The following is a 25,434-nucleotide window of genomic DNA, read 5'->3' as shown; positions in this document are numbered from 1 at the left end:
TTTGCTTCTTAAGAATTCTGCTCAAGAAGAGATTAACAATTAGGTGAGATGTTCTCATCAGCATTTTTTAATTTCCATGTTCAGTGATTGGTCAGTCATTTTTGCAGATAAAAGTGTGAAAGCACACAGTACTGAATTTTACCCTGAAATACTAGCATGCAGTTCATTTAACAACTTCTTTCACCAGTTTTTCACAATTTCCTTTTGTACACTGGTGTTGCATGGTTTTATTCACATGAACTCTGAAATTTTACCTAATGCAGTCTCTTACTTTAATCTGATGCTGCTTAGCCAACATCCCTGTTCGTTGCTTCTGATTATTATTTGCTGTCTTGCTCTCAAACACTTAAGAGGGGACATCTTTACTCTGTCTATATGGTTAAGTTTTGAGCTTGTCAGTAAGTGTTTTTTAGAAGGTAAGAGGTTTTTAAAGGTTTTTATATTGGGTGCTGAAAATTACACCAAATAGATAATAGTTTTAGAAAGTAGAAGTATTTTTTGCACTGTCCTTAAGATGAATGTGCTTGATTTTGAACTGTTTCCCACCTTTAGTTACCTTTCTTAATTTCAGGTGAACCATTTGTTTTAAAGTAGTTAGTGTATCTTGAGTTGCTTCTTTAGCAAAAATGCTTAGATTTAGACAACACTCAAGTTAATAAATCTGTATCTTTTTTGGCCAGCTAAATGGACAATTTATATAAAAAAGTGTAGTCAAGATTTTGAGGTCTCCAAAGAAATACTGCTGAAACAAAAACCATGTGGAGTTGCAAATGTAGATAAGGCTATGCTACCTGCTTTGGTGTTTCCTTATTGCAGTTGCCAACATTTTGTTGGTTAGCTTTGAAACTTCAGGCTGGTACCAACTGCAACACATCAGATTTCGTTGTCACATGCTCTGTGAATTCACCAGCAGAATGTTTGTAGGCTTGTCATAGACACCAAGTGCTACAGCCAGCCAACCTATGTATAATGATGATCACTTGAGCAGAAACTGGTTCCTGACAAGCTGGTCCCTTGAAAAATGTTCAGAAGCTTATCTTGAGTCAATATTTAATAAGAAATATTAAAGTTAGGAAAATATAATTTAACTGGGTTGCTAATTTAGGAGGCATTACTGCTTTTTGGCTAATAGCGTGTTGTTTCTCAGCACCAGTACTAACAAGACTTGTGTATGCTTCACAGATGAATCAGCAAATGGCCGGAATGAATCTCAGTAGTTCCAGCAACGTGATGGGCTTTGGCCAGCCCCCCAGCACAGTGGCAGGATGGACTGGAAGCTCCTCTGGTCAGACTCTGAGCACACAACTGTGGAAATGAAAGTTGCAATAGAAGTTTCCTCCAGAACAGCCACCTAACATTCCTTGTTCAAATGCATTTACTTTTGCTGTTCTCTCCATGTACATACTCTTTTTCTTTTTCCCAAGCTGTTCAGATTAAGAATATAACTGACTGACCGTGTTGTGGTCTATATTGATTTAAATTTGATGTAGTGAAAAGCAGATCAAGAATACATTTATATATCATTGGCAGCGTTTTCATACAATGCATATGATTTCATAGACCATGTATTTAAGAAGCTGCTTAACCACATACTGATTTTTTTCCCTCAAAATTCTAGATCAAATGTTTGCATATAAGGGATGTAGCTATCATGTTAGTAATATCCAAAAATATAAACCCTGACCCCACCCCCCCAAAAAAAATTACCCAGTAATCCTGTAGAAGGTACTGTATGAACAAATGTTTAATCATATATAAATAGAATGTAAATGTATCACTGAGCAATGTTTTCTAGTGTATCAAAGAAATTTTGTTTCATCATACATTTCACTGTGATGTTATTATGGTGTGCATAACAGGGAATATGGTTATTGAAAGAAAGATAAACCTGGATGTTACTGTAGTTCTACAAATTAATAGTTTATTCTTTTAAAAAATGAGCATTTGATCCATTTGAGTTTCCTGTGATAAAGTACCCAATCTGGCTCACGAGGCATGTACACAGTATTAATGCTGAGAACTAGTGGCACAACATGTATACAAGGTAACTCAGTGTGAACAGATATATTTTTTCCTCGCAGTGATCCAGGTTTATGACAGTGATTGTGTTTACATTTTATGGTGCCTCGTAATGATAAAATGTTATTTCCCTATATTAAAAGGATAAATCCATAAATGATTGTGGGTTTTTATTTCATCATTGTACGATCAACTGGACAGCTATTTCTTCCAGAAGTCTGCTTTTAATGAAGGAAAACATATTCAATTTGGAGCAGCTATTTATGCAAATATTGAGATCAACTGTTCATGATTTAAAATCAGTTTATAATTACACCATTAAGCTGGATAAATACAAAAACTATGTACATACATGATGATTTTGAAAATATTCCATTGCAGTCATGTTTCTCTTGCTTGTTTTTACTATGTGGAAACAGCCTTAAAATAAAGGTAAGTGTCAGTTTATTAAGACGAGCTCAGAAATGCATGCAAACAAGTTAGAACGAAGCACATCCATTTGATTTGCTTATTAGAGTATCTGACAACTTTCTTTTTGTTTCCACAGAAGTCCGTCAGGTGACTGTTTAGAGATCTCACACGTATAGACTGTTGTAACTGGCTGATTGCGAACACCTTCTGACACGCCCATTGTACTGCACCTCCTGTACAACTTTGTCTCCAGTTCATACCTCGATATTGACTGTGTCCAGATGGTATTTTGGCTCATTAGCTAGATTGACTTTTTCTGTTCGTGTGTGCCATACAAGGACCTATAAAACAGCATCTGTGTTAGTACAGCCTTCTCCAAAGAAAACACAAGAGCTCCTTAGGAAGGAAATTAGTACCTTTGTGCAGTTGTTTGCTTTTGGTTCCAGTTCCTCCACTGTAGTTATCTGTTTCAGAAAATCCGACTCTTGCATTCCCGGCTGAGAACCACGACGCTTGAATACAGCTTTTGGATGCGACAGAATCACTTGAAGACTCACAGCAAACCCTTGAAGAAAAAAAAAATGGTTAAGAAAATGCTTAAGGTTTTACATTTTCTGCAGATTACACTTAAGCCTAGAAATCTCCATGTTCCTTTTAAAAACATGTAAATTTGATTATATGGGTAGACAATATTTAGTAGTTCTGTACACCCCACGTTGTTTTGTTTTGCCCTGGAGATGCACTCATTTTTTTTTATTGCACTGTATTTTCAACACGTTTAATCAGTTTCCTGTAATGAAGAGAATGTTTTTTGCCTGAGAAGTCAGCTATTGCTAAGATGTTGGACTATTTTCCCTTTCTACTCCTAGTTCAGAAAATAAAACTAAATTTTTACTAAAATAAAATGTATGACATTGACACTGAACAAACACTTCTAGGTTTAAAGGTGAGAGTAAAAAAAAAAAAGTTACATAACTGATGACTGTTGTCTTCAGAGATTTTTCTACCTTGTTGATGAGACAGGTCGTTTATAAGCAGTCATCTGCACGACAGTCCATAGCTGATCTGTGCATTGCACTATGCAAAAGATTTTATCTGTGGGCATAGCTCTGTTGGCAATGCATTCCCCCTGATAACATACACTAGGCCCCCCAAAGGGAGATAACAAACCAAGAAATCAGGAGTTTGAACAAACTCACCCTTTCTGAAGCAGAAAGGTTAGTCTTCCCATTTGCTGTTACTTACAGAAATGTATGTGTTCATTCAGTAAGGTTCAGTCGTATGCGTACTTCAGGTATGACCCAAAACTGTTCTGATACACTTGTGGAGAAAAAATACGTTTGCAATGCCTTATGTCTAATAGCCAAGACTACCACATAAATAAATGCTTTTTAGTCAGTTCTGAGTGGTGCCAGCTGCCCCTTTGTAAGAGAAGCTGATGTCCCTTTACTACAATTTTGACATCTGCTTTGGAAAACGGTGAGCATGTTAAGTTCTAAAGACAATGTTAAGATTTTTCTCATTAAAAAGGAGTATGATTTTCTCTAATGGAATATAAGTCTGTCTCCTTTTTTACCGGAACTGTCTTGCTGCTGTATTTTCCTTGAAACTACCTGGGTCTTTTATGGGAGTCTTTTAAAGAGGAAAATAAAAGGAAGCAGTTAATACATCACATGCAAAGAAAGTGTGTTGAAACCACATTTACCTTACAATACAGTAAGACTCCAGAAAGTGATTTTTTTTCTTTAAAAGTAAAGAATGGCCCTGGCTCAGTTCAGTATTTTTGGTTAGGTTTTCTTCTAAATTAGAACAAGCAATTACAGTCTTTGGTGTAACCAGACTTCATGCTGGTTGATAGTTTGGGCACAAAACCACATAATTTGCTCAGCAAGGTAAGTCAGTCTTTGCTGGAGCCCTGATCAGCTGCAGGAGCTGCTGTTTGCTTTTAAAACGCTCTAAGATTTAAGCTTGTCATCCGTGAAGAAGAAAACCAAGTAAACACCAAAATTAGTACCATGTCCTAGATTTAAAGAGTGGTGAAAGCATCCAAGGTAGAACAGAAACACATTTCCTAGCATTTCTTTGCACGTTTCACCTAACTTGGCCTCTGATTCCCCATAGTCCATACTCATCAATACAAGAATTCCTTCTAGGGTCTCTTGGTTCAAACCTGTTCCTGCATTGAGAAATGGAGTCAGGTCTAAGGATGAATTTGTCCTATGCTTATATCTTCAACAATGCTGTAGCCTCGGTACCGTGTTACTGCAAACCACCCCCCTAGAGTGCTGTCAAAAATCCCCTGTGTTTTCAGACATGAAATTAAGTCAAATTATTAAACTGTTGTACACAATAAGGATGTAGACTGCTGTGCACTGACTGGCCTGAGGCTTGGTTTCGCGAGCAGTGGTCACGCATTCTCTGGGTATCTTAAGAGACTGAGTAAGCAGCAACTTGAAAATAATTCAGGGAGACTTATCTCCCAGCTCTGCAGTTCTTCAGCCCTGCTGTATAACTGCTTTACTTTCACATGACATATTTCTGTAGATAAGACTTCCAGCAGACTTGGAAAACATTTTCCAGTGCCAGCTTTCGGTTGGCTTTATCACAGATCATTTTGGCATCAAGAAGAGATAGATGGCTGAAGTTTTGGCCACGCTGGCACTAGTTACTCCCCTTGGTAGCTCACAATCCCAGGACAGTAGATGAAGAGCCACCGTTGTGTCTGAATTCTCTCCCCACCAAGGAATTACGTGGAATTAATGTCTCCAGTGTAGCGTAACTGAGCAGCACCACGCTCAGACAACTCTTACTTCATTATTCCTGCAAGGTCACACTGAGCTTAATCACTTGAAATACCACAGGACAATTTCATAGACAAAGTGTAAAGGGGCGTTTTGTTTGTTAAGTGCAAGGCTGTGACCAAAATCTAACAGGCTGAATCTCCACCTGGATACGAATAAGTTTTTGGAGGATGAGACCTCTGGAAGATGTGGCAAAACCTGCATCTGTGCTTCTTTCTGTGGAACCGATCTGTTAATTCACACCTTGGCTTGTCTTGGATCAACAGTTTCTGTTCGCTGATAAACATTTTTCTTCACCCAGTTAGACAGCCTTTGAGGACTGAGTTGCCACAATAAATGCCTCTGCCTCCTGAAGGCTCTAGATAGGATACTAGCTGAACACAAGCTAGAAACTGAGCATCTTTATCACTTTCAGAATGATAATGGGATAAATGTTTAGCATTTTAGCCTGTTTAGCTCAGTGCTGGTGTTGACACAGGTACACTGGTTTCCACACAGTTTGTGGTAGTACCAACTTTGATGTGTTAAACATGTCCTGACCTGGGATCTGCTTCCTCCTTCTCCCTGTGATGGAAAATTTGGGTTCAATTTTTAAAAATATATATTGTTTGTAGTTCAGGACAGAGAAACATTCTAACAATTCATTCACCTGAAAGAGGGTCTCCATTATGAACTGGGCAACCTGTAAAATAGTTGTTACATACTTGTTGGGGGGGGGTGGGGGCTCTGAGATTGTCTGCTGTAGCCACTCAATATTTTCTTTTTTGTTTGTACTTCGTCTTGCAGCAGCGGCTCTATGCAATGTGCCATGCTTTGCAGTGTCTTTAATAGACTGGCTTTTTTCTCAAGAGAACCGTGAGAAGGATGAGATGTATTAAAGATCTCATCGCCACAGCATCCAGGAAGCAGGTGGTTGCTCAGGCCCTACCAGAGGGACTCGGAGCACAACGAATGACTCAAAATCTGCCTGCCCAGTGAATCTCAGGTATAGATTAATCTGTATGCCCAAAGCAGCTGCTGCAATGCTAATGTGAAGCATGCATCTGTTTTCCTTGACCAGGCTTGACATTGCGAGTTTCATGATCTAACTTGTTCTCATGGGTGGTGAAAAACTCCTGCACTGGAAACAAGCTGTAAGTAAATCGATAACAGTGTCACTTACAGAAGATTTAGAATCAGGTCTATAATAAACAATACAGCACACTCGCTTCAGCTGCCCAGGTGGCTATGGATAACTTCTACGGTTAACTCCTTTACCGAAAGGGTTGTGAGGCATTGGAACAGGCTGCCCAGGGAAGTGGTGGAGTCACCATCCCTGGAGGTCTTTAAAAGACGTTTAGATGTAGAGCTTAGGGATATGGTTTAGTGGGGACTGTTAGTGTTAGGTCAGAGGTTGGACTCAATGATCTTGAGGTCTCTTCCAACCTAGAAATTCTGTGATTCTGTTACCTGAAAATAGTTTGTGGTGATTTGTTTTTTTCAGGGAAGGCACAGAGAGGGATTTTTTAAATTCCCCCAAAGCCTCAAAGTGTTCTTGTTGCAGCCTGCGTTCTTTTAGATATCAACGATATCTAAAATGATAGATATGACGTACTGGGGTTGTTATTTGCATCAGGCTCTCTAGGTCCAGAGAAATTCCAGTATGTCCTTGTAGACAGCCTAAGTATTTGTGCAGCCTGATGTTAGGACAAGCACAGGTAGACCAAATCTTTAACAGAAATTATCTGGCAGTACACAGGAATAGTGTTCTAACCAAACCAAAAGCAGCTATTGCTTCAAGTTATTATTTTCCCATCCATTCAGACCAAACTGCCTAAAAAGATGTAAAAAAACCGATGCCATACTCAATGGGAGTGCGTCCTTCAGGGATAAAAGCCATGACAGGAGGCAAGTTGGTGAAATAAGGAACGGTGTTCGAGGCCTTCTCAGGCAGTTTTGCATCAAGGCAACCAACTACTGGAGTGTCACCTCCTTCACTACGGGACTCCCCTGAAAAAGGGAGTGAGATGGCTCTGTCACATCATTTTTCTGCCAACCTATTACAAAAAGAGTGCCTCAGCTAGAGTCACCAGGAGCAAAGATGCTTCGCAGCTTTCACAGTCAAATCCTGTTCAGCCTGTGACAGAAATACTAATGAAAAAGGTGTCTGTCTTGCAGTAAATTTTGCTTAGATTAAGATGAAACCTGCCTTGAGTGACAACGCATTTCCATACTTCTAGTTCCTAACATGATGGTATAACTTTTTTTTTTTTAACCTAGTTTTCCTCAGTTTGTGTTTAACCTAGATTTTAATAACACTTTTAAAACCTTAGGACTGTGTGTTTGAAAAGACACTATGTTTCCTTTCCTACCCTCCGGGCAATGTTTGTCTGTATCTGGAGGAAGATTTTCTTAATTTCATTCTTCGTGTAATACAAGAGCCCAACTTCTGTACCTTTCATGTTGTGGATATAGAATTTTGCTTAGCTTCATTTAATAAAATATCATCATAGTCTAGGTAAAAGTACAAACAATATTTATTGCAGAATCCAGTAAAGTACTGTTTTCACTGAGAACTACAAAGCCAACTCTTCAACAGCTCTAGGTAATGCACGTTTCTAAAGTAATAAGCACAGGTTGAATTTCAGCCAATGGTAAATACCTTTTACCATTCTCATGAAACCAAATAGGTAAAATTTACCTTAGAAGTTGAAAATTAATTTTGGCTTGTTCTGCCACACTGCTTTCCCTACTTAAATCTGTTCCAAAGCCAGTTCTGCAAACATGGAAATACAGCCCTGGCACACAGGCTTTAGCAAGAAGACCACTTCTAACCGTGGAAAAAGAGGGGTGCTTATTTTATCACTGAGCCCTGTGGATGAGTCCAGGGGCTCTCAGGAGGCAAGAGAGCAAAGAGCAGCTCCTTTCTTTTCCCTCCTCAGCCCCGCTCTCCCCTGCTTCTGCTGGACAGAGCAAAAAGGGGAAAAAAAAGACACACACTCTTCCCCTGCCCCAGCCTTTTTCTGAATGCACACTTATCTATCTTCCAGGTAACCTGTGCTTTTCCTGCTTATTTTCCTTGAACTCATATTCTTTTCTCACATCCCTTTTCTCTAACAGCCAAATGCTCTCCCATGTGTTTGCCGTCATTTCTTACCCCTTCTTCCTGCTAGCTCGGACTCACTGTCACATTTTGCTTACAACACCCAATTCTCCTTCCCTTTTCTTCCCTTATGATAAGGAAGTCTGTCAACCTCTAGAAAACACCTACTGTTAAAACTGAGGCAGTACTTTAAAAACACCAGAACTAATTTGTATGCTCTGTTGGTTGCCAGACAATAAGGAACACAGGAAACAGCTCCTCTGCTTTCTGAATGCAATTTAGCACCGGGGAATAACAGTGTCAACCACAAACTTCTCGAAAGAAATCAATGTTCACTGAACAGATAAAATGTGACTGCCACATGTGAGGACGTTTCAAAGAAGAAACTAGAAGTTGGCCAGCTAGGGTCTTCAGCTGATCCCGATGAAATCAGCAGTACCTGTCTCCACTTGTGGTAGATTTGAATTTGGCCCTGTATCTTAAAGTCGAGAATAAAAGTTTGTGTAGTTAAACACAAGGATGCACTTCAGCTGAACAGCCACAAATTAAATCGGGGACCTTTTGAACAGCCATCCTTTTCATACCAAGCCTCCTGATCAAATCCTTGTGAAAATCACTAAGAAAATACGGTTCTGTAAAAGAACAGAGGCCCCTTAGCATTACCTTGGGAACCAGAACATTAATTAGAAACAGCTATAGACAGCTGGACAGCTTAACTTACACACTATTTATTTTTTATTCCTGATCTTCCCTAGGTGCAATATATGAAATAACCTTAGTTGCTTACATAGTTGGTGCCAGTAGGAGGAGGAATTCCAGTGATGCAACAAGCATGCACTTCAGTTTACTAGCAAGTCCTCTAAGTCCCTGAAGGTATAGAGGTGTGGTAGGGGTGACAAGGCTGGAAAACAGTGCTCACGCACATCCTGTACACTACACCTCTTCAGACACCTTTTTCATTCTGAATTCACAGCTTCTGTTCTGATTGTGCCCTTCTGCTGTGTTCCTCAGGGGAATGAAGATGCAAACTCAAAATACATATTTACCCAACTACATAACACCCATTTTCCTCTTTACTGAAATAATGGTATTAAAAACTTTTTTTTCCTGATTTTTCTTTTTTGAAGAAAAATACAAGTACTTTCACAAAGTAGTACCTCCTTTTTGGTGATTCTGCAATAATTTCCTATACTCTCAGCCCTTGTATCTGTTTCCGTAACTCTCTCTTCCATGACTTCTGTAGTCATGTCAGAGCAGGTCATGCTCCTAATGGAGCTGCTTTTCCCTCATGCCAGTGTTTCAGCCAGCCACTGCAAACTGTAAGCAAAGATGACATGAACTTTCCATGCATCTCTTCGTATCAGGGTTAGAGTCCTTTGGCTACTGTCATGTAATGGCTTTTTGCCTGCTGCTAATGAATTATGAACCATGCTATCATCCTTACAATGCCCAAGAGCAACCAGTTCTACTACATAGTATCTGTACATATCTATATATCCACAGGCAGAGACTGTTCTTAAAGCATGGAGCTGCAGCCAGGCTGCTGGCATTTTGGGATTGACATACCTAGGTATCCCCCTGAGGAATGCCTCTACCTAGGGGCTTCAAAATTTTTCATGCTAGGTGATACTAGTAACCTGTAAGGTTTCTACAGTGCGGAAAAATTCACCTGTTGATACTTCTGCTACTACTTAGTTCTCCTAGTGCTATTTTTAACCAACTGTACTATAAATACTGCACGTATTTGTCATCAAACACTTCAATCCATATAAAAACATTCTGTTGAGAGGAGAAAGCAATGTCCCTTTCCCATTCCTGAAGCATAAAGGTTTTAAGAAAATTGAAAACTGCTGGCTATTTCTATCCCATTCTTGCCCTTGTATCCCTACTTTTCCCCCTCCCTCTGCTCCCTTGAGTACAGAATATGCTTAAGTGCAAATACCGTATCATTCTGGGAAACCAGCTGCTGCTACATCAGCAACCAGAATTCGGCACCGTGGTGATTCATGTGGCAGTTGTGAGTATATAAAAAGAGTGTCTAAGCATGGACTGACAGCAAGACAGAGCTCTGTGGTGTGCTAACTTCATAGCAGAAGATTGAGTAGATCAATTTTGAAGCTTTTCTGCCTTCATCTATTAGGCTATAGCTGACAGTGATTTTTTCCCCCCCCTCAGCACACCATTTCATACTATATCCATCTACCGTTATCACCATCATTCCAAATAGCCAATAAAAAATGAATTATTTCATTATAAAGTAGCATTTTACAATATGGGGTCTAAGAAGGGTTTCCATTTATACTGGCTGCAGTAGATTGATGACACAAGGAAAGGGAGGCGTTCCTTGCAAAAATTAACTCGTTAATTTTTTAAAAAAATTAACAGCTTAATTTACAATTAACTTGTAAATTGTACTTGTAATTGTTTCAGACAATTTATACAACATAACTGCCAAGCTGCCACATAAAATTAAAAGCAAGTGAGAAGTAAGTTCAGCTATCACTAAGAAGCAACTTAATTAAACGAGATGTGCAAGCTAAGACTTCCAGGATATTTAACGCTAAAGGGCTACGTACAGCGGCTACACTTCAGAAGTTTTAACAGCTGCTTACCTCGAGACATCTGTTTCTGTCCCACTCACAGAAAACGTAGGTCTGGGTGTTACAAGAAACACGTTCATGCGCCATGAAGCTTGGTGCTCACCTGCCATGTCAATAGCAAACGGCCTGTCAGCCCTCCAGCCCGTATACCAGCCGACGACTTTGCCGTTTTCCACCACGGGGCGCTCGTACCGCCGTCCTCCCACGAGTCCCACGGGCCACACCGACACTTTGCGGGTTGTACGCATCTGCAAGAGGCGGGCACAGCGTGACTTTGGGCATGCTTTTTTCCTAGTAAGCTTTTCTGTAAGCGTTGGTGGAAAGCCTACACATTAATCATCAATACTAGGTACTTACGAGGAATTCTAGCTTATAGGTGTCAGCCCAACAGAGTAAACATTTGGAAGCTGCATAGGCCCACTCATTTTCTGTGAAATCTCCAGCTCCCTAGCTAGTAGGCACCTCCTTTCTACTGGAAATATCTAAATCAAGTTATTTTTAAAATAAAAATGTTAAAAGCCATGAAAAAAAATAACATTACTTGCTTGAAAAAAACATCACTTGCTTACTTGTTTGTTTGGGTTTTTCACGGTGCATTAGATCTTTGTTGCAGGCAAAAAACTACAGCATACTATCAGTAGGTGTATTTCTATAGACCTCTTATCAACTGTGAGAGAGATCCCAGTGAGAGAGTTTATAGGAATGATTAACAAATACGCATTTCATTAAGACATGTATAATTAGAGACTGTTAACAAATACACGGAGTACAAGATACTGCAACACACAACCCTTCCCCTACCTGCAACATACCAAGTTTGGACAAAAGATGCAGATTAGATCAACTAAAGGCTCACAAATAAATAAATGTTGGGGTTATCCCTTTTAACATTTACATTTCCTCTCAGAAAGAGCCGTTATGTTTCTGAGAAGGACAGAAGGCAGGTTGGGCAGTGTGCTGCTGCGAGTTTGTTGTCAGTAATGGGAGTTTTTTCCCCAGTGTAACCAAATGTAATTCTGGAAATGCAGTCTTCATCTATCCTAGAATAAACTATAGGTACTGGAAGATCACTCTTCTTTAGCCACAGGCATGTTGTACTGGGATTCTTCTGTTCACAGGCTAGAAGACCACTACCTACAGAACACAGGAGACGAGCCCCAGGCCCTGCTCCCCACAGGAAAATGTCTGCCTGAGGACTTGAGAAGCCAAGCACAGAACTGACAGCAGGGACACAACTCACACCATTTTAACATGCTAGTTCAAAAGCCACTGGTTTAACTACCATGCCAAATATGGTCTTACTTAAGCAAGCAGGAAACTATTCCAGTGTGGCATGGGTTTAATTCGATCAATTTTTAAAACAATCTCATCTTCTAGTGCAGTTGAGGCCTATTCCTTAGGGAAAGGTTATCCCTTTCTCCTTCCAAGCACTCATATTAGCAAGAAAAGCAAATGAAATTTTACTTATTTGTAACTGCACTCCCCTATCGATAGATGTTCAAGTAAAAGACAACCTTGGTTAAATATTAAACACTTCCCTCTTTCCATCAAGGTGAAAGATTTATCATATGTATCATCTACACTCCCAAGAGATCCACTAGAAAAAACAAAGAGAACACTTCACTCTTGTTGGCATTTCTAAGCTAGACGCATTAGCAGGTTTTCTTAAGAGAATACAGGAAATGTATAAAATACATATTTAAAAATCCAGATATGTATGTGCACACAAAGGAGAGGTGTACACCTCCTTCTCCTTCCACTTGTTTGTGCACATTTAACGTCAAAACTATTGACTATTTCAGTGTCGGTAAGAGACTGCAATGAATGTCTCTACAGGCTACTGTCAAAGGTGTTTGCCTTTAACCGTTCTGCCTGCTTAACAGTATTTTTCTTTTCTCTCCCACTCCTACATTCAGAAAAAAACAGAATTAGCAAGTAACTATTCAGATATGGAAATCAGATAAACCTTCTCATGAAGCTCCTCTAGCTCTGGTTTTAATGATACATCCCATTTGCAAGTTTTTCTAACAGCTTATTGGCATTAACATCTAAGCACATGGGATATGGACACAGGGCATGATCCTTTCGGGCCTGTCTACGCAGCCAAGTGTGCCTTAGGTTTCCAGGGGCACGATCAAGCCGCGCACCCACACACCGGTGTTAGGACATGCGTCCTCTGCCCACTTTCTGTTGGCACTAATACCTTCTGGAGTGCATGGCTGCAGGAGCAACTTCTCGGCGTCTGGATTTACAGCACTTTGACAGCTGTGTGCTAGCTGCCAGCCTGCACCCATGCTGCTCTGCATGGTGATCACAAGCTGCCACAAGGTATGGGCAGGATCCCAGCTGCACCACAGCCCTGCCTTCTCCCACAGGAAGCCTTTGGGCAGCTATGTTGCAAAGTGAGCCCGACCACACAGAGCTTCTAGGCAAGGCAAATACTAGCTGCAGCATTTATGCTAACACAGCTAGACAAATTTTCATCAGTACTTCGGCTTACAGTCTGTAGGGAAACCTTGCTACTCAAGAGCATCCCACTGACCTCCAGAAAGTAGCATGAAATGTCCCAGGAAGGTTTAATTATTACAGTCCTGTGCTCATCTCCATGTCTGTGAGTTAAGTTTGTAATGCCACCATACCTCAGGGGAAAATAGGCACACATTTACAGAGCTCTTCATTTTGCACTCGTGTTACTTTCTTTGTTCTCACAGGTTACATTTGTGGAGAACGAAATAAGTAGGTGTCAAGAATACAGCAATCCCTTTAAGTACAAACTGAAAGAGCACATCTAGACCGGTATTTATGCTAATTCTGAAATACCTTACAGCCTCAGGATTTGCTAGGCAGATGGAAGTAGGAATATTTCTTTTAATCTTCTGAGAATTGCATTATTGCATTTAATGTACTCACGTGTCATGGCTGTATTTATGTACGATGGGAAGAAAGCTGTATTTGGATTAAAAGGTCAGCTTGCAACTGAGATTTGACACTACTAATCATTAGGACACAAAAAGGTGATTGAAAAACATGTTAATTCTAAATGGCTTTGCTACTGTGGGTTAAACTACCGCCAAAATCCTATAAATTACAAACAGCTTCCTAAATTACTCTTCTAGCTGTCACTTTAATGTGTGGCAGCACATGCTATCTTAATGTTCACCACTTTTAAGTCCTATTAGTTTACACGAATAAGATTCATCTTTCTTACACATAACTCTCTGAAGGGTAGGCATCTAGTCAATCCTAGTTAAACTTTGATAGTTAATGAGCAGAGATGAACCTGCCAATGTGATTCATCCTGCCCAGCCTAGACAGCAATCTTAAGATAGGATGAATCTCCCTCTGGAAATGTTTTGTTTTCCTCTCTTTACTTTTTCATTATCTGAAGGTGGTCAGGACACAGGACACAGGAGGAGAGTGATGTACTGGATGGGGAAAGATGTGGAGGACATTGCAAGATGGCAGAACAAGCAAAAATGAAGCAATTGAGAACTAGGAAGGAGTGGGCAAGGAAATGACAGGACAGAGCAGTAACAACTGACAAAAGAAATCCCAATGAGGTGATGGGAATACAGCAGTAGACATAGTACTAATATAGGAACCACTAAAGAATAACAAGTGAAAATGCACAAAACGTAGCTGAGCAATAAAAGAGATAGCGTTAAAAGCATTGCCAAAAATAGCACCGCAGTCAATCAAGAAAAGCTACTTAATGGGATGTGCTGATGGATAGGTAAGATGCCAAGCCAGGAAGAAAATAAAAAAGCCCTAGGGGAATGAAGGTAAATGACAAAGAGAAGGAAATATACTTCCTACAGTGAAAAGGCTTCAAGGCAGGAACAACAATTCCTGTGTTTTTGCAGGCTGATGTTGATGTGTTTCTATTTGGATTCAGTGTTGACAGCAAAAACAAACCTGGCTGCCACATGCAGTAAGCTTTGTTCTGTTCTCTGTCACTTCAGCCCCTGTGTAGTTTGTGATCTGTACTGGTCAGCCTACAGATTATCATCCAGGCTCACCTGGATAAAACTCCATCCCAGTGAGTTTCAAACAAATCTGTATGCAAAATTCCAATTTATTACTACCAAAAATGTGATCCAGAGCCTAGAGCTCCTTCAGTACAAGTCTTTTAAAGCATGACCATAGCCAGGTTCTTTATCAGTTCTCAACCAGGTGTTGTGCGTTACTCTCAGGTCACATCAAGTCAATTTCTACTTCAACAAAACTTACTTGACTGCACTACAAGCTAGGACAGCTCAGCAGCAACATTGCCATGTTCGTTTCCTTAGACATAAAGAGGAGCTCCTTACTTCAGAGGAGGTCCTGTGTCAGAAAATCTGTGCCAGTGGTTTTCTGGTTCAGGGACTGCGAGTGAGGCTTTGGTGACAGTAACTTTAAGAAGCAAGTCTGTTGTCAGTAAACAGGGGTCTATGTCTCCACCACAAAATGTGTAGGAAGGGTCTACAAATTGAAGAACGTGTCAGTCACTGACCTAGCCTGCCCTGCCCCGCAGCTCGATAAATGGCATTTAAACTAGACCTGAAGGATCTATGTCCAGGTGGAGGCCCATGACGAGTGGTGTCCCTCAGGGGTCTGTCCTGGGACTGGTATTCTTTAATATCTTTACCAGCGACAAAGACAGTAGGATCAAGTGCACCCTCAGCAAGTTTGCAGATGACACCAAGCTGAGTGGTGCAGCTGATACAAGGGAAGGAAGGGATGCCATTGGGCCCATGTGAACCAAATGTGGTACAACAAACCCAAGTGCAAGGTGCTGCACCTGGGCCAGGGCAATCCTAGACATGAGGACAGGATGGGAGAAGAACTCACTGAGAGCAGCCCTGCAGAGAAGGACTTGGGGGTTCTGGTGGACAAAAAGCTCGACATGAGCCAGCAGCGTGTGCCTGCAGCCCAGAAGGGCAACTGCATCGTGGGCTGCACCAACAGAGGGGTGGGCAGCAGGGCGGAGAGGGGATTGTCCTCCTCTGCTCTGCCCTCATGAGGCCCCACCTGGAGTGCTGCATCCAGGGCTGGGGCCCCAGCACAAGACAGATTTGGGGCTGTTGGAACGGGTCCAGAGGAGGGCCACAAAGATCATCAAAGATCCCCAGGGAGCTGGGGATGTTCAGCCTAGAGAAGAGAAGGCTGTGAGGTGACCTCACTGCAACTTTTCAATACTTAAAGGGGACTTATAAAAAAGATGGAGAGTGACTTTATGCTCAGACAGATAAAGACAGAATCACAGAATCACAGAATTTTCTAGGTTGGAAGAGACCTCAAGGTCATCGAGTCCAACCTCCAACCTAACGCTAACAGCCCTCCACTAAACCATATCCCTAAGCTCTACATCTAAACGTCTTTTAAAGACTTCCAGGGATGGTGACTCCACCACTTCCCTGGGCAGCCTGTTCCAGTGCCTCACAACCCTTTCAGTGAAGAAGTTCTTCCTAACATCTAACCTAAAACTCCCCTGGCTCAACTTAAGCCCATGCCCCCTCGTCCTGTCACCAGGCACGTGGGAGAACAGGCCAACCCCCACCTCGCTACAGCAAGACAGGACAAGGCAGAATGGTATTAAACTAAAAGAGGGGAATTTACATTGGATGTTAGGAGGAAATTCTTCACTCAGAGGTGGTGAGGCACAGGTTGCCCAGAGAAGCCGTGGATGCCCCATCCCTGGAGGTGTTCAAGGCCAGGTTGGATGGAAACCTGATCCAGTGGGTGGCATCCCTGCACATGGCAAGAGGGTTGGAACTGGGTGATCTTTAAGAGCCCTCTTATCCAGAGCCTTTCTATGGTCCTCTGATGTTTGTTTTATCTTTTCTTAAAGACCACAAAAAACAGAAGCTCTACAACCCTCACAGCTAATCTGATCCAGTGCTTTATCATCCTTACTGTTAGACTTTTTCCAAATATCTGCCTTAAGCTTCCTTTGCTGATTTTTACCCAATCCACACCACATAGGAAAGATGATAGATTAATTTTCCCTTCTCTCAAGCAACATTTTATGTATTGGATACAATGATTAATGCTTCTAAATCCATGGGTACAAATGTCAGTACTGCTTCCCTAGGGGAAAAAACAGTACTAAACTACAGCAGTTAGGAGCCAACTTGGGAAGAGTTCCAAAAAATTTGTTGTTCATGTTTCTTTTGGCTCTTCTACTTACTAATTCTTTTTCTTATCCTACTTTCTGTCATTCCATTCAGCTGTGTTCCTGCATCTTGCAAGGCACCCCCTGAAAGAGCCTCCAACCATTCATAATTAATTTGATAGTAATGGCATTAGTTTCACAGGTAAAAAGGAAAAGACTGTTGTCAAAATACAGAAATAGACAGTGCTTAGCACAAGGTAATCCAGAGTCCTTCACTTAGATAAATCTGCTTCAAATAGCTTAAAATGAGAGGAAACAGTGACAAAAAAGCTATTTCATTGTTTCTCTACCAGCCTTTTCTCATCCAACCTTTTTAGCATAGGTATTACACATCTACGTGCAAGGGGAATTGTCAGTGTGCATTTAAAATCTGTCACGTATTCTTAAACCATTTATATACCAGGAAGATATTTAGTGTGCTGCTAACTCATATTTAGATCTTTTTTATTACGAAGGAAATAACTAATGACAGCCAGCTAATATTTAATTCTGTCTAGGCTACTGAGTGTTATTTTTAATGCTATGGCAAAAATCTGATTTTCTAACCAGTTCCAAGAGATGCGACAAAAGATCTCCATGTTTTTAGAGAGAAACAGATTAATTTACACTACTTTAAAGTCATTTGCATAAATATATCCATTAAAAGATACATGGAAGTCTACTTTTACATAATTGTCATAACTTGAATATACTTTATTAAGCTTTCAAAAGAACACTAACCCTTCCCTTGTTAAATTTGGAGTAAATTGAGTAAATACTCAATTCTTCTCGTGCGTCTTCTCTGAGTTGCTTTCAAACTATGTTACAAAGGAGATCATGGGAAAACTGAAGCCTGAGTTCAATTTCCCACTGTTCTTTCCCAGAAAAACCCCATCTAATATGAAGCCTTCTTGGGGGGATGGGAAGAATGACTGGAAAAAAAAGATTTTTAAGAAAATACTTAAAACCCTTTGCCCTTCTTATGCTAATAGAGAATAACAGTCATGAACAGTCAGAGATGCAGAAATTTTGTCTTCACTTTCATAATATTTTCCTGAGATTTTTTCTTTTGACAAAGCAGATATCAATGTCACTTCTCAATTAATCCAGAAAATATTCAAATGGGGGGAAAAGCTCCCGTTAGGTTTCTCTGATCACTGCATCAGATCAGAAGTCCCTGGAATGTGAATGGGTTGGTCTGCTTTTGGTGCTAATTTAAGTCCATGGATAAAGTAGCAAATTAAAACTGCCACCTCCTACATGCAAACAAACCCAAACCAATTCAAGCCCTTGACAAAGAACACAATACCCTGAAACATGCATAAAATTAACTTTGATAAGGGCCAACGCCTGCATCACACATGCATTTGACAAGTCAGTGTGTAACAGGTAGGTGAGTTCATGAGTTCCTTGCAAGGGGTGCGTAGCACAGCGATGAGAACAGCATCAGCATGGAAACACCATGCTGCGTTCAGTCCCATAACAGGATGGAGGCTGTCCTGCCCTCATCACACACCACAGAAAGCCCCACACCATCACAGAGGGCTCTCTGGAAAGGAAGGAGAACTGTGCATGGCTGACAGACACATCCACTGGCCATCCAATGCCTACACAACACAAAATGCCTGCAAGTATTTCTGTTCTGATTTTACTAACATGGGTATTTTAAGCCACAAACTGCTACCCAGCACGTAGGATACCTGCTACTTTGTACAAATCCTCTGGGAGAGGGAAGGGCAGGGGCATGAGAAAATGTTTTCAGTGTGAATCACTCTCACAGCTCATCCTCTGCTCCACAGTGCCACTACGGGAATTATGAGTGCCTATTAGTGAAGGCATGATCTTTACTATTTTTCCTCTGTTCTTCATGAATCTTCATTCCCATCTGGCTGATTTGAGGATGATCCTGCCTGGGCAATGTAGGCCACCACCTAAGCATTAGCATACTTCCAAAATACTAGAGAATTTTTGTTTTGATTTTGTTTAAATTATTCCTTTGAAGAGTGACCCAGATGACTGTCCTCTTCACTGATCAGATTCATATCTTTTTTTTTGTGGTTCCACAAATTATCTATAAAGACTACATCAGATTCAAGCAAAGGAGATGGAGATCTCTCTCCTCCACCTCCTTCCCTTCTAGCCTGACAGGGCATTCTCATTTAGTCAACAGCTGTGGCAGTTTGAATTCTGGTCCCCAACTCAGTGAGCAACCAGACTAACTAAGCCACTAAATAAAAGGATTATTTTCCCCTTAGAAATCATGATTAATGCTTTGCACTGTGTTCTGCAGGTCTGCATTCAGAACACACCTTACAGTGCAAATTCCTCTAAGGAGATTCAGTCTGTGAATCCTCAGCTCACACTCAGACAAGACAGTGGTGTGTGCTTGCACACTTGAGACACCCAGCAAACCTTGCTATGAAACCTTAGACACCAGTGACCAAAGGGCTATGGGTGGCAGTGAGGGAGATAATGGTTTTAGATATAAGCACTTGAATTTCACAGTTACGTGTCTGATCAAAATACAAGCAAAGGTGACAGATAAAACTTAGGACCCTCTGAAAGTCAATGCATTTCTGAATAGCGCAAGCTCACCTTCTAGCACGTTAAAGACCTTTGTTCCTGCTCTTTGTACTCCTGAAGCAGCATGGCCCTCATCCCCAAAGGTTTCAGGGGAGAGTCCACACAATCAACAGCAGAATGGATCTCCAACTTCATCTCACTTGCATGTACAACCGTCTGTGGGCCAAGCAAGTGGTGGCCTTTGGCCAACTACTCAAAATGCGGGCAGAGAAAACAACTGAGACCCACAAACACATGAAGGATGTGAAGAGGGAAGGGAAGTGGAATTTCAGCAATGTCTGCCTTCAGTTTCCAGTGCTCAGGTTGATCTCGTTTAAAAAAAAATCCTCTATGAAGGTGGAATGCCAGCCTTATCTAAGATTTTCTTTCTGGAAGTCTAAAAATACAGAACTGCAGTTGCTAGGCATCAGTCACAATATTACAATAACTTGCATTCAGGAATAAGATGAAGCACAAAGACAACAAACCATAACAGAGTCACTCCAAAAAGCACAGCCTACAGTAAAAAATAGAAGTTATGATGACTCATGTAGGAACATCTGTATAGCCTATCAGATACTGAATTTGGGATTTCAGGCCCCTCAGAAGCTTTAAGAACCCAGGCTGAGGTTCAATTGATAAAAGACATTTTCAGAAAGTGGCCTGCTTTTCTGATGGAGAGATGCAGTTGGACACCTCCAGGCAAACACACCATATCTGAGCCAGGAAAAAAAATAAATCAGTTTTGAGGCCTGGATCCCAAAAGAATAAATGACAAAACAATACACCAGACCCAGCAGCACTGAAGTAAAAGATTTTTCACCTGAGCACCATTACACCCTCAGGTGAAAAGAGCTGGGGATAACTTAAAGAAGCCACACCTCCACTCCTGGAAATATTTCTTGATCATAACTGTAGCCACACTTAGCTCTCCAAGTAATTTTACAACCCCTGAGCCAATTGCTCCTTTCCCCAAAGCCTTTTCATGAGGATTAGCCCGAGCTCAGCCAGCAGGGAATACAGTAGCAGTGGAAAGACACCAGCTGCAACTAAACATGTTCAGCCCCCCTCCAGCCTGACAGCGAGGAAGTACTTTTGCCAGTCAAACACTAAGCTACACACACACACGCCATTGTACGTCCTACAAAATAAACCATTATAAAAGCACCAGATTTACTGCAGATGGTGACACCGACCAGCAGCCAGCTGGCACATCCCCTGCCCCTTTCTGACTACATATATAAACGAGGAGACCTGTGAGTGAAACACACACCTGACACCAACCCAGCTGGAGGCCACCCAGCCAACACAGGTGGGACCAACAGTCCGAGATCCTCTCTCCTTGCTCCACATTTACACTGCTCTCCCAGGTAAGCAGACTACAGTTAATCAGACCTCGGGATTAGGCAACTGCCCATCTGGAGAATCCACCTGGTAAGGTAACCAAGAGCAGGCAGAAAACACCTCCCTCCCAGGCTTCTTTACACCACTTCCACGACGGAGTTACTGCTGGAGTCCTTCTGCATGCAACACGTTCTGAAGTTGCTCTTTTTGTGCTTGGAGAAGAGAAGCACAGTTTACCCCCATAAATCAATCAATCCTTGAAGGAGAGAGCAGGATTTACTACAGAGCTGTCAAGCCAGAATCTGTAACTACAGAGAAGTTGTTTTTATCCTTCCTTTTTTTTTTTTTTTTTTTTTAAAAGACAAGAAATAAAATTTCAATCAGTGCCTAGACTGAAAACAAGGCTACTAGCTCCCTCCAAATGTAACCTCCCACTTGTCAGAAAGGCACATCCAGCCAGCAAATGCTGCCAGAAGACTTTGGTTACCTTGGCCAGGCCGACAGGGCATTCATTCCTGGAGTTACTGTCAGTGGCATCCCAGAAATCTGCCCTACACACCGCCCGTCGGCACTGCCAGGAGACAGTGATAGCTGGAGCAGGAGCTCTTCCTCTGCTCCTGCACTGGAGCTTTCCAGCTGCTACCTCTCACAAGGAGAGCTCATTCATTCGCAGGATTCATAACAAACACCTCCTGCACAGCGGCTGAACCCTGGTCAAAGAGAGGCCGTGGGGCTGCGCAGCTGCAGGTGTGAGGTTACCGCTCCTGCCAGCAGGAGGGAGCACAGGTTGCCTGCTCCACTGGTAATTTCTAAGGTTAGCCCTTCAGACATTTATTCCTTTGCCTTCATGCATTCTGTGACCGAGAGATCACTTGTACCTTTTCATTTCATCATCCACAACAATTAAAACAACAGTACAGGGAATAATAAAAGAATAAATCTGACACAGACCCCAATAGCTGTGGGCCACTCAGGTGACACGCCTGCCATGCTGTTCCTTTAGTTTGCCTTAAACACTTGCACTCCAAAAAAAGTAGAGATTCACCTCCAGGTATTTTCTCTCACACTACTTGTGGTGTGAAAGTGCATTTTCTGAATCAATTCACAGAGTCCCTTAGAAAGAATGAGGTTAGTTTCACATCTCTGAGCAGAGACGGGCACTCCCATCCCACTGAAGATCAGTATATGGGATTACTCCGCCTCATAACACCCCAAGCACAGCCGTGAGATCTTAAGGAAATCAAGCACAGCAGGGGCTTAGCCCCCAGGCAGAGGTCCCCCAATTAGCAGTTTTGATGCCGAATGCCAAACTGGGAAAGGAACTAGGGCATCTCTGCTCAACGGGACCTCGTACCTGTCGACACGCAGACAGTGGAAGCGGATGCACTACAAATCTAAACACAAGCCAACATAAGCATTTCTAAAATAACCCACTCTGGGGAATTTCCCGTGCTTCACATTTCTGTGCGCCACGATCCTCTTAGCCTACCAAGAGGAAAACATCTGAGGGAGCACGATGCCTGTGAAGTGCAGATCGGGGCTGCACACTGCTCTACACCGCACCGCCTGCCGGTGAGTGGCAGGGGTCAGGATCCATCCCGAGCCCTTCACCTTCCCCACCTGCCTGCCAGCCTCCTGTCCCGTCCCCTTCCCACGCCATCCTGCCAAGGTTACCCTCCCCAAATGTCACGGGAGATGCGAGTGCTCATCCTGCTGCTGCTTTACATCCATTAATTATTATTAAGCATCCCTCCTTCCTGCCAGGGGAAATGAGACAGAAAGCCGGATCACCTCCCCCAAATCCTCGCCAGTTCCCACCGAGAAGGAGCAAAGCCCTTCACCGGGGGGCTGAAAGCACATCTCTTTATGAAAGAGCCTGCTGAAGGGCTGGTTAGTCCTTACGGGGACAGCCTGCTGCTGCTCGTAGGGGCTGCTTTTAGGGTCGGGGGGCTCAGGGAAGTCGGGGCGGCAGGGGACGGCCCCGGAGGATGGACGGGGCAGCTCGGTGCCTGGCCCCGGAGCAGTTTTTTGCCTCCGGGCAGCGAGAGCACAGCCTGAAGGACCCGAAACTTGCCGGGAGGAGCAGAAAACCCCTCCGCAAGTTGGCGGGGTGCCCCAAAACCGCGGCGGCGCGGGGCGTCGGGGTTGGGGCAGAGGGCTGGGGGAAGGAGGGAGGAGATTTTTAGGGGGGGACGCTGCCCGAGGGGAGCCCTACGCACCTCGTGGAAGAGCTCCAGGCTGTAGGTGTTGTCGTCGTCGGCGAAGAAGAGCACCCCGGGCTGCGGGGGGGGCAGGTGCTGGTGGCGCTGCCGCAGCCAGGCCAGGCCGGCGTTGCGCTGCTCAGTGGCCCGGGGCAGCCCCGGCCTCTTGTAGCGCCGGGGCGTGGGGACGTGCAGGTGGGTGCAAGGCAGCCCGGCCGCCGCCACGAAGCGGCTCACCAGCTCGCTGCGGGCCGCCGCGTCCTCCACCAGGATCCAGTGGAGCCGCGACACCTGCCGGAGGGTGTTGGCCAGCCGGGTCAGCTCGGCCTTCTGCACCGGGCGGCTGTAGGTGGGCGTGATGGCGTAGATGGTGGGCAGCGCCGCCTCGGGGCCGCGCACACCCACACCGGACCCCCCCACCCCGCCATCAGCCCCGGCTCCGGCCCGCGGGGGCAGCGGCGGGCGGCTGCTGTCGATGTCCAGCACGATGATGACCACGAGCACCCAGGGCAGCAGCAGGAGGAAGCGGCCGAAGAGCAGGGACTTCATGCTGCAGCCCCCCCCCAGCCCCCCACTCAGCGCCGCCCCATGGACGGCAGCGGGGGCGCTCAGCGCATGGCCGCCCCCAAAACCCACCGCTCGGCGCCCCGAGGGGCTCGGGGGGTCGCCGGTGTCCCCCCTCGGTGCCCTCCCGGTGCCCCCCGGTCTCCCCCCGCTGCCTCTCGAAGACCCCCGGTGCCCCCCGACGGGGGCAGCAGCGCGGCCCCGCCGCCGCCGCCCCACTACCAGCGCCCTTCCTCCTCCTCCTCCTCCTCCCTCAGCATCGCCGCGGCTCCGGGGGGCTCCGGGGAGCGAGGCTGCTCCTCCGCCGCTTCCCCGGGCGGCTCTGACGGGGCGGGGAGGCGGCGGGGAGGCAGCGGAGGGAGGGTCCCCGCGGGCGGCTCCGGGGGGGCTCCCGCCCCGCTCCGCCCCGCTCCGCTCCGCCGGCCTCCCCCCGGGCTCCGAGGCGGGGCACCGGGCTCCCCCCGGGGGGCTGCGGCTCCCCCCGAACCCCTCGCAGCCCCCCGCCAACTTCTGCCGCCGCCCCCCGACGGCCCCGAGCCCCCCGCCGGCGGCGCTTCCCCCTCCAGCGGGCTGGGCCCGCCTAATTCATTTTATTTCTCCCTCTCCCTCTCCTTCTCCTTCTCCTTCCAGGGGCAGAGCGGGTCGGAGCTCGGCAGGAGCCCCGAGTTGTGCATAAGGCTCCGGTTCCTGCTCCAGATCCCCCTCGGGTCCCCCCGACGGCCGTGGCCCGGAGCCCTCTCGGCGGCACCCCCGGGCCCTTGCCGCTCGGAGAGGGGGTACCGGGAGCAGGGGGCAGCACCTGCTGCCGGCACCTTTCTGAATCCCGTTTCGCTGCTTTCTCCCCCGTCTTTTCCTTTGCCTCATCTCCGAAGAGCTCGGAATGACGTGAGAGCCCCTCTGTAAATCTTTCGTGTACGGGAATTTGCTAAGAGCCCACCTTTCTGCACTTAGCTTGAATAAAAGGCATTCACCGAGTGCCGTAGCACGCCTGAAATGCATGATCTAAAGCCCCCGGGAATAATCCCTCAGCGAGGAAGTTCCCCGTGCATTTTGCAGCACTCGCTGCTGTCGCAGCTGAAGACCTGCTTGCAACTGGAGCTGAACGCTTCAGCCTTCGTCTTGCACGAAAACACGGGGGCACAGAGCGAGTATTTACAAACGGGGGAACCCTCCTCGATTCCCTGACTAAAACATTTACCCCTTTATAGACCGAACTGTGGGCTCACCAACTTCTGGGCGATTTGAGATCAGAAGCAGGGTGATTCATCGCCGAAGCACTGACTTATCAGTGGGAACGGTGTGGGCTAGAGAAATTGATAGTGTCTTCACATCAGCCTCCTTGTCTCAAACTGCTCCTTTCATTTCTGCCTTATATGCATCCTTCACATTTGCATGTGTATTACCAGCGCAGATAATGTAGATGCTGCGTCCATCTATCACTCATATCTCTGTAGCAATCAATTTGTTACCCAAAAGGACATATTAACCCAGAGGGCTCGCCCACAGGAAGGACGTCGAAGTGATGTAATACAAGCTGAAATGCTCGGGAAAGTGGGGGTGACACACGGCCACGCACTGAATATCTAAATGAGGAAACATCTGTGTAGCTGAGAGGTAATTGGAGTTAGCATGTTCAGTCGGGAAGTGGAAGGCTTGTTATGTGATTAATGAAATAACATGGAACAATGCAGCAGCCACAAATAGTTCGATATATCCC

At 44.3% G+C, this 25,434-nt stretch overlaps 2 protein-coding genes across 7 annotated transcripts in view; one reads left to right on the top strand and one right to left on the bottom strand.

Annotated features, from left to right (window-relative positions):
* Positions 1–2,176, top strand: part of SMAP1 (small ArfGAP 1) — an 83,241-nt gene extending 81,065 nt beyond the window's left edge. For both annotated transcript variants that reach the window (XM_084515957.1, XM_084515958.1), the window contains one exon: positions 1,183–2,176. In XM_084515957.1, coding sequence (XP_084372083.1) covers positions 1,183–1,317 — 135 coding nt within the window. In that variant the 3' untranslated portion in view covers positions 1,318–2,176. The remainder of the gene's footprint in view (positions 1–1,182) is intronic.
* On the bottom strand, positions 1,900–24,038 carry B3GAT2 (beta-1,3-glucuronyltransferase 2). Of its 5 annotated transcripts, none has more exons than XM_084515962.1 (4): positions 23,976–24,038; positions 11,017–11,204; positions 2,847–2,995; positions 1,900–2,771 (listed from the first exon to the last, which is right to left on the bottom strand). In XM_084515962.1, coding segments are annotated over exons 1-4 (426 nt in total). In that variant the 5' UTR covers positions 23,978–24,038; the 3' UTR covers positions 1,900–2,684. The 5 variants fall into 5 exon arrangements, with proteins under 5 accessions (XP_084372088.1, XP_084372089.1, XP_084372085.1 ...); XM_084515963.1 differs by having other exon boundaries at positions 11,017–11,185; positions 23,981–24,038; XM_084515959.1 differs by having other exon boundaries at positions 10,926–11,161; positions 23,172–23,985.
* Positions 24,039–25,434: the final 1,396 nt, after the last annotated feature.

Source organism: Aythya ferina (genome assembly GCF_964211825.1).
Source record: "Aythya ferina genome assembly, chromosome: 3".
NCBI classification, from domain to species: Eukaryota; Metazoa; Chordata; class Aves; order Anseriformes; family Anatidae; genus Aythya; species Aythya ferina.
This window is presented reverse-complemented; position numbering and strand designations above follow the sequence as displayed.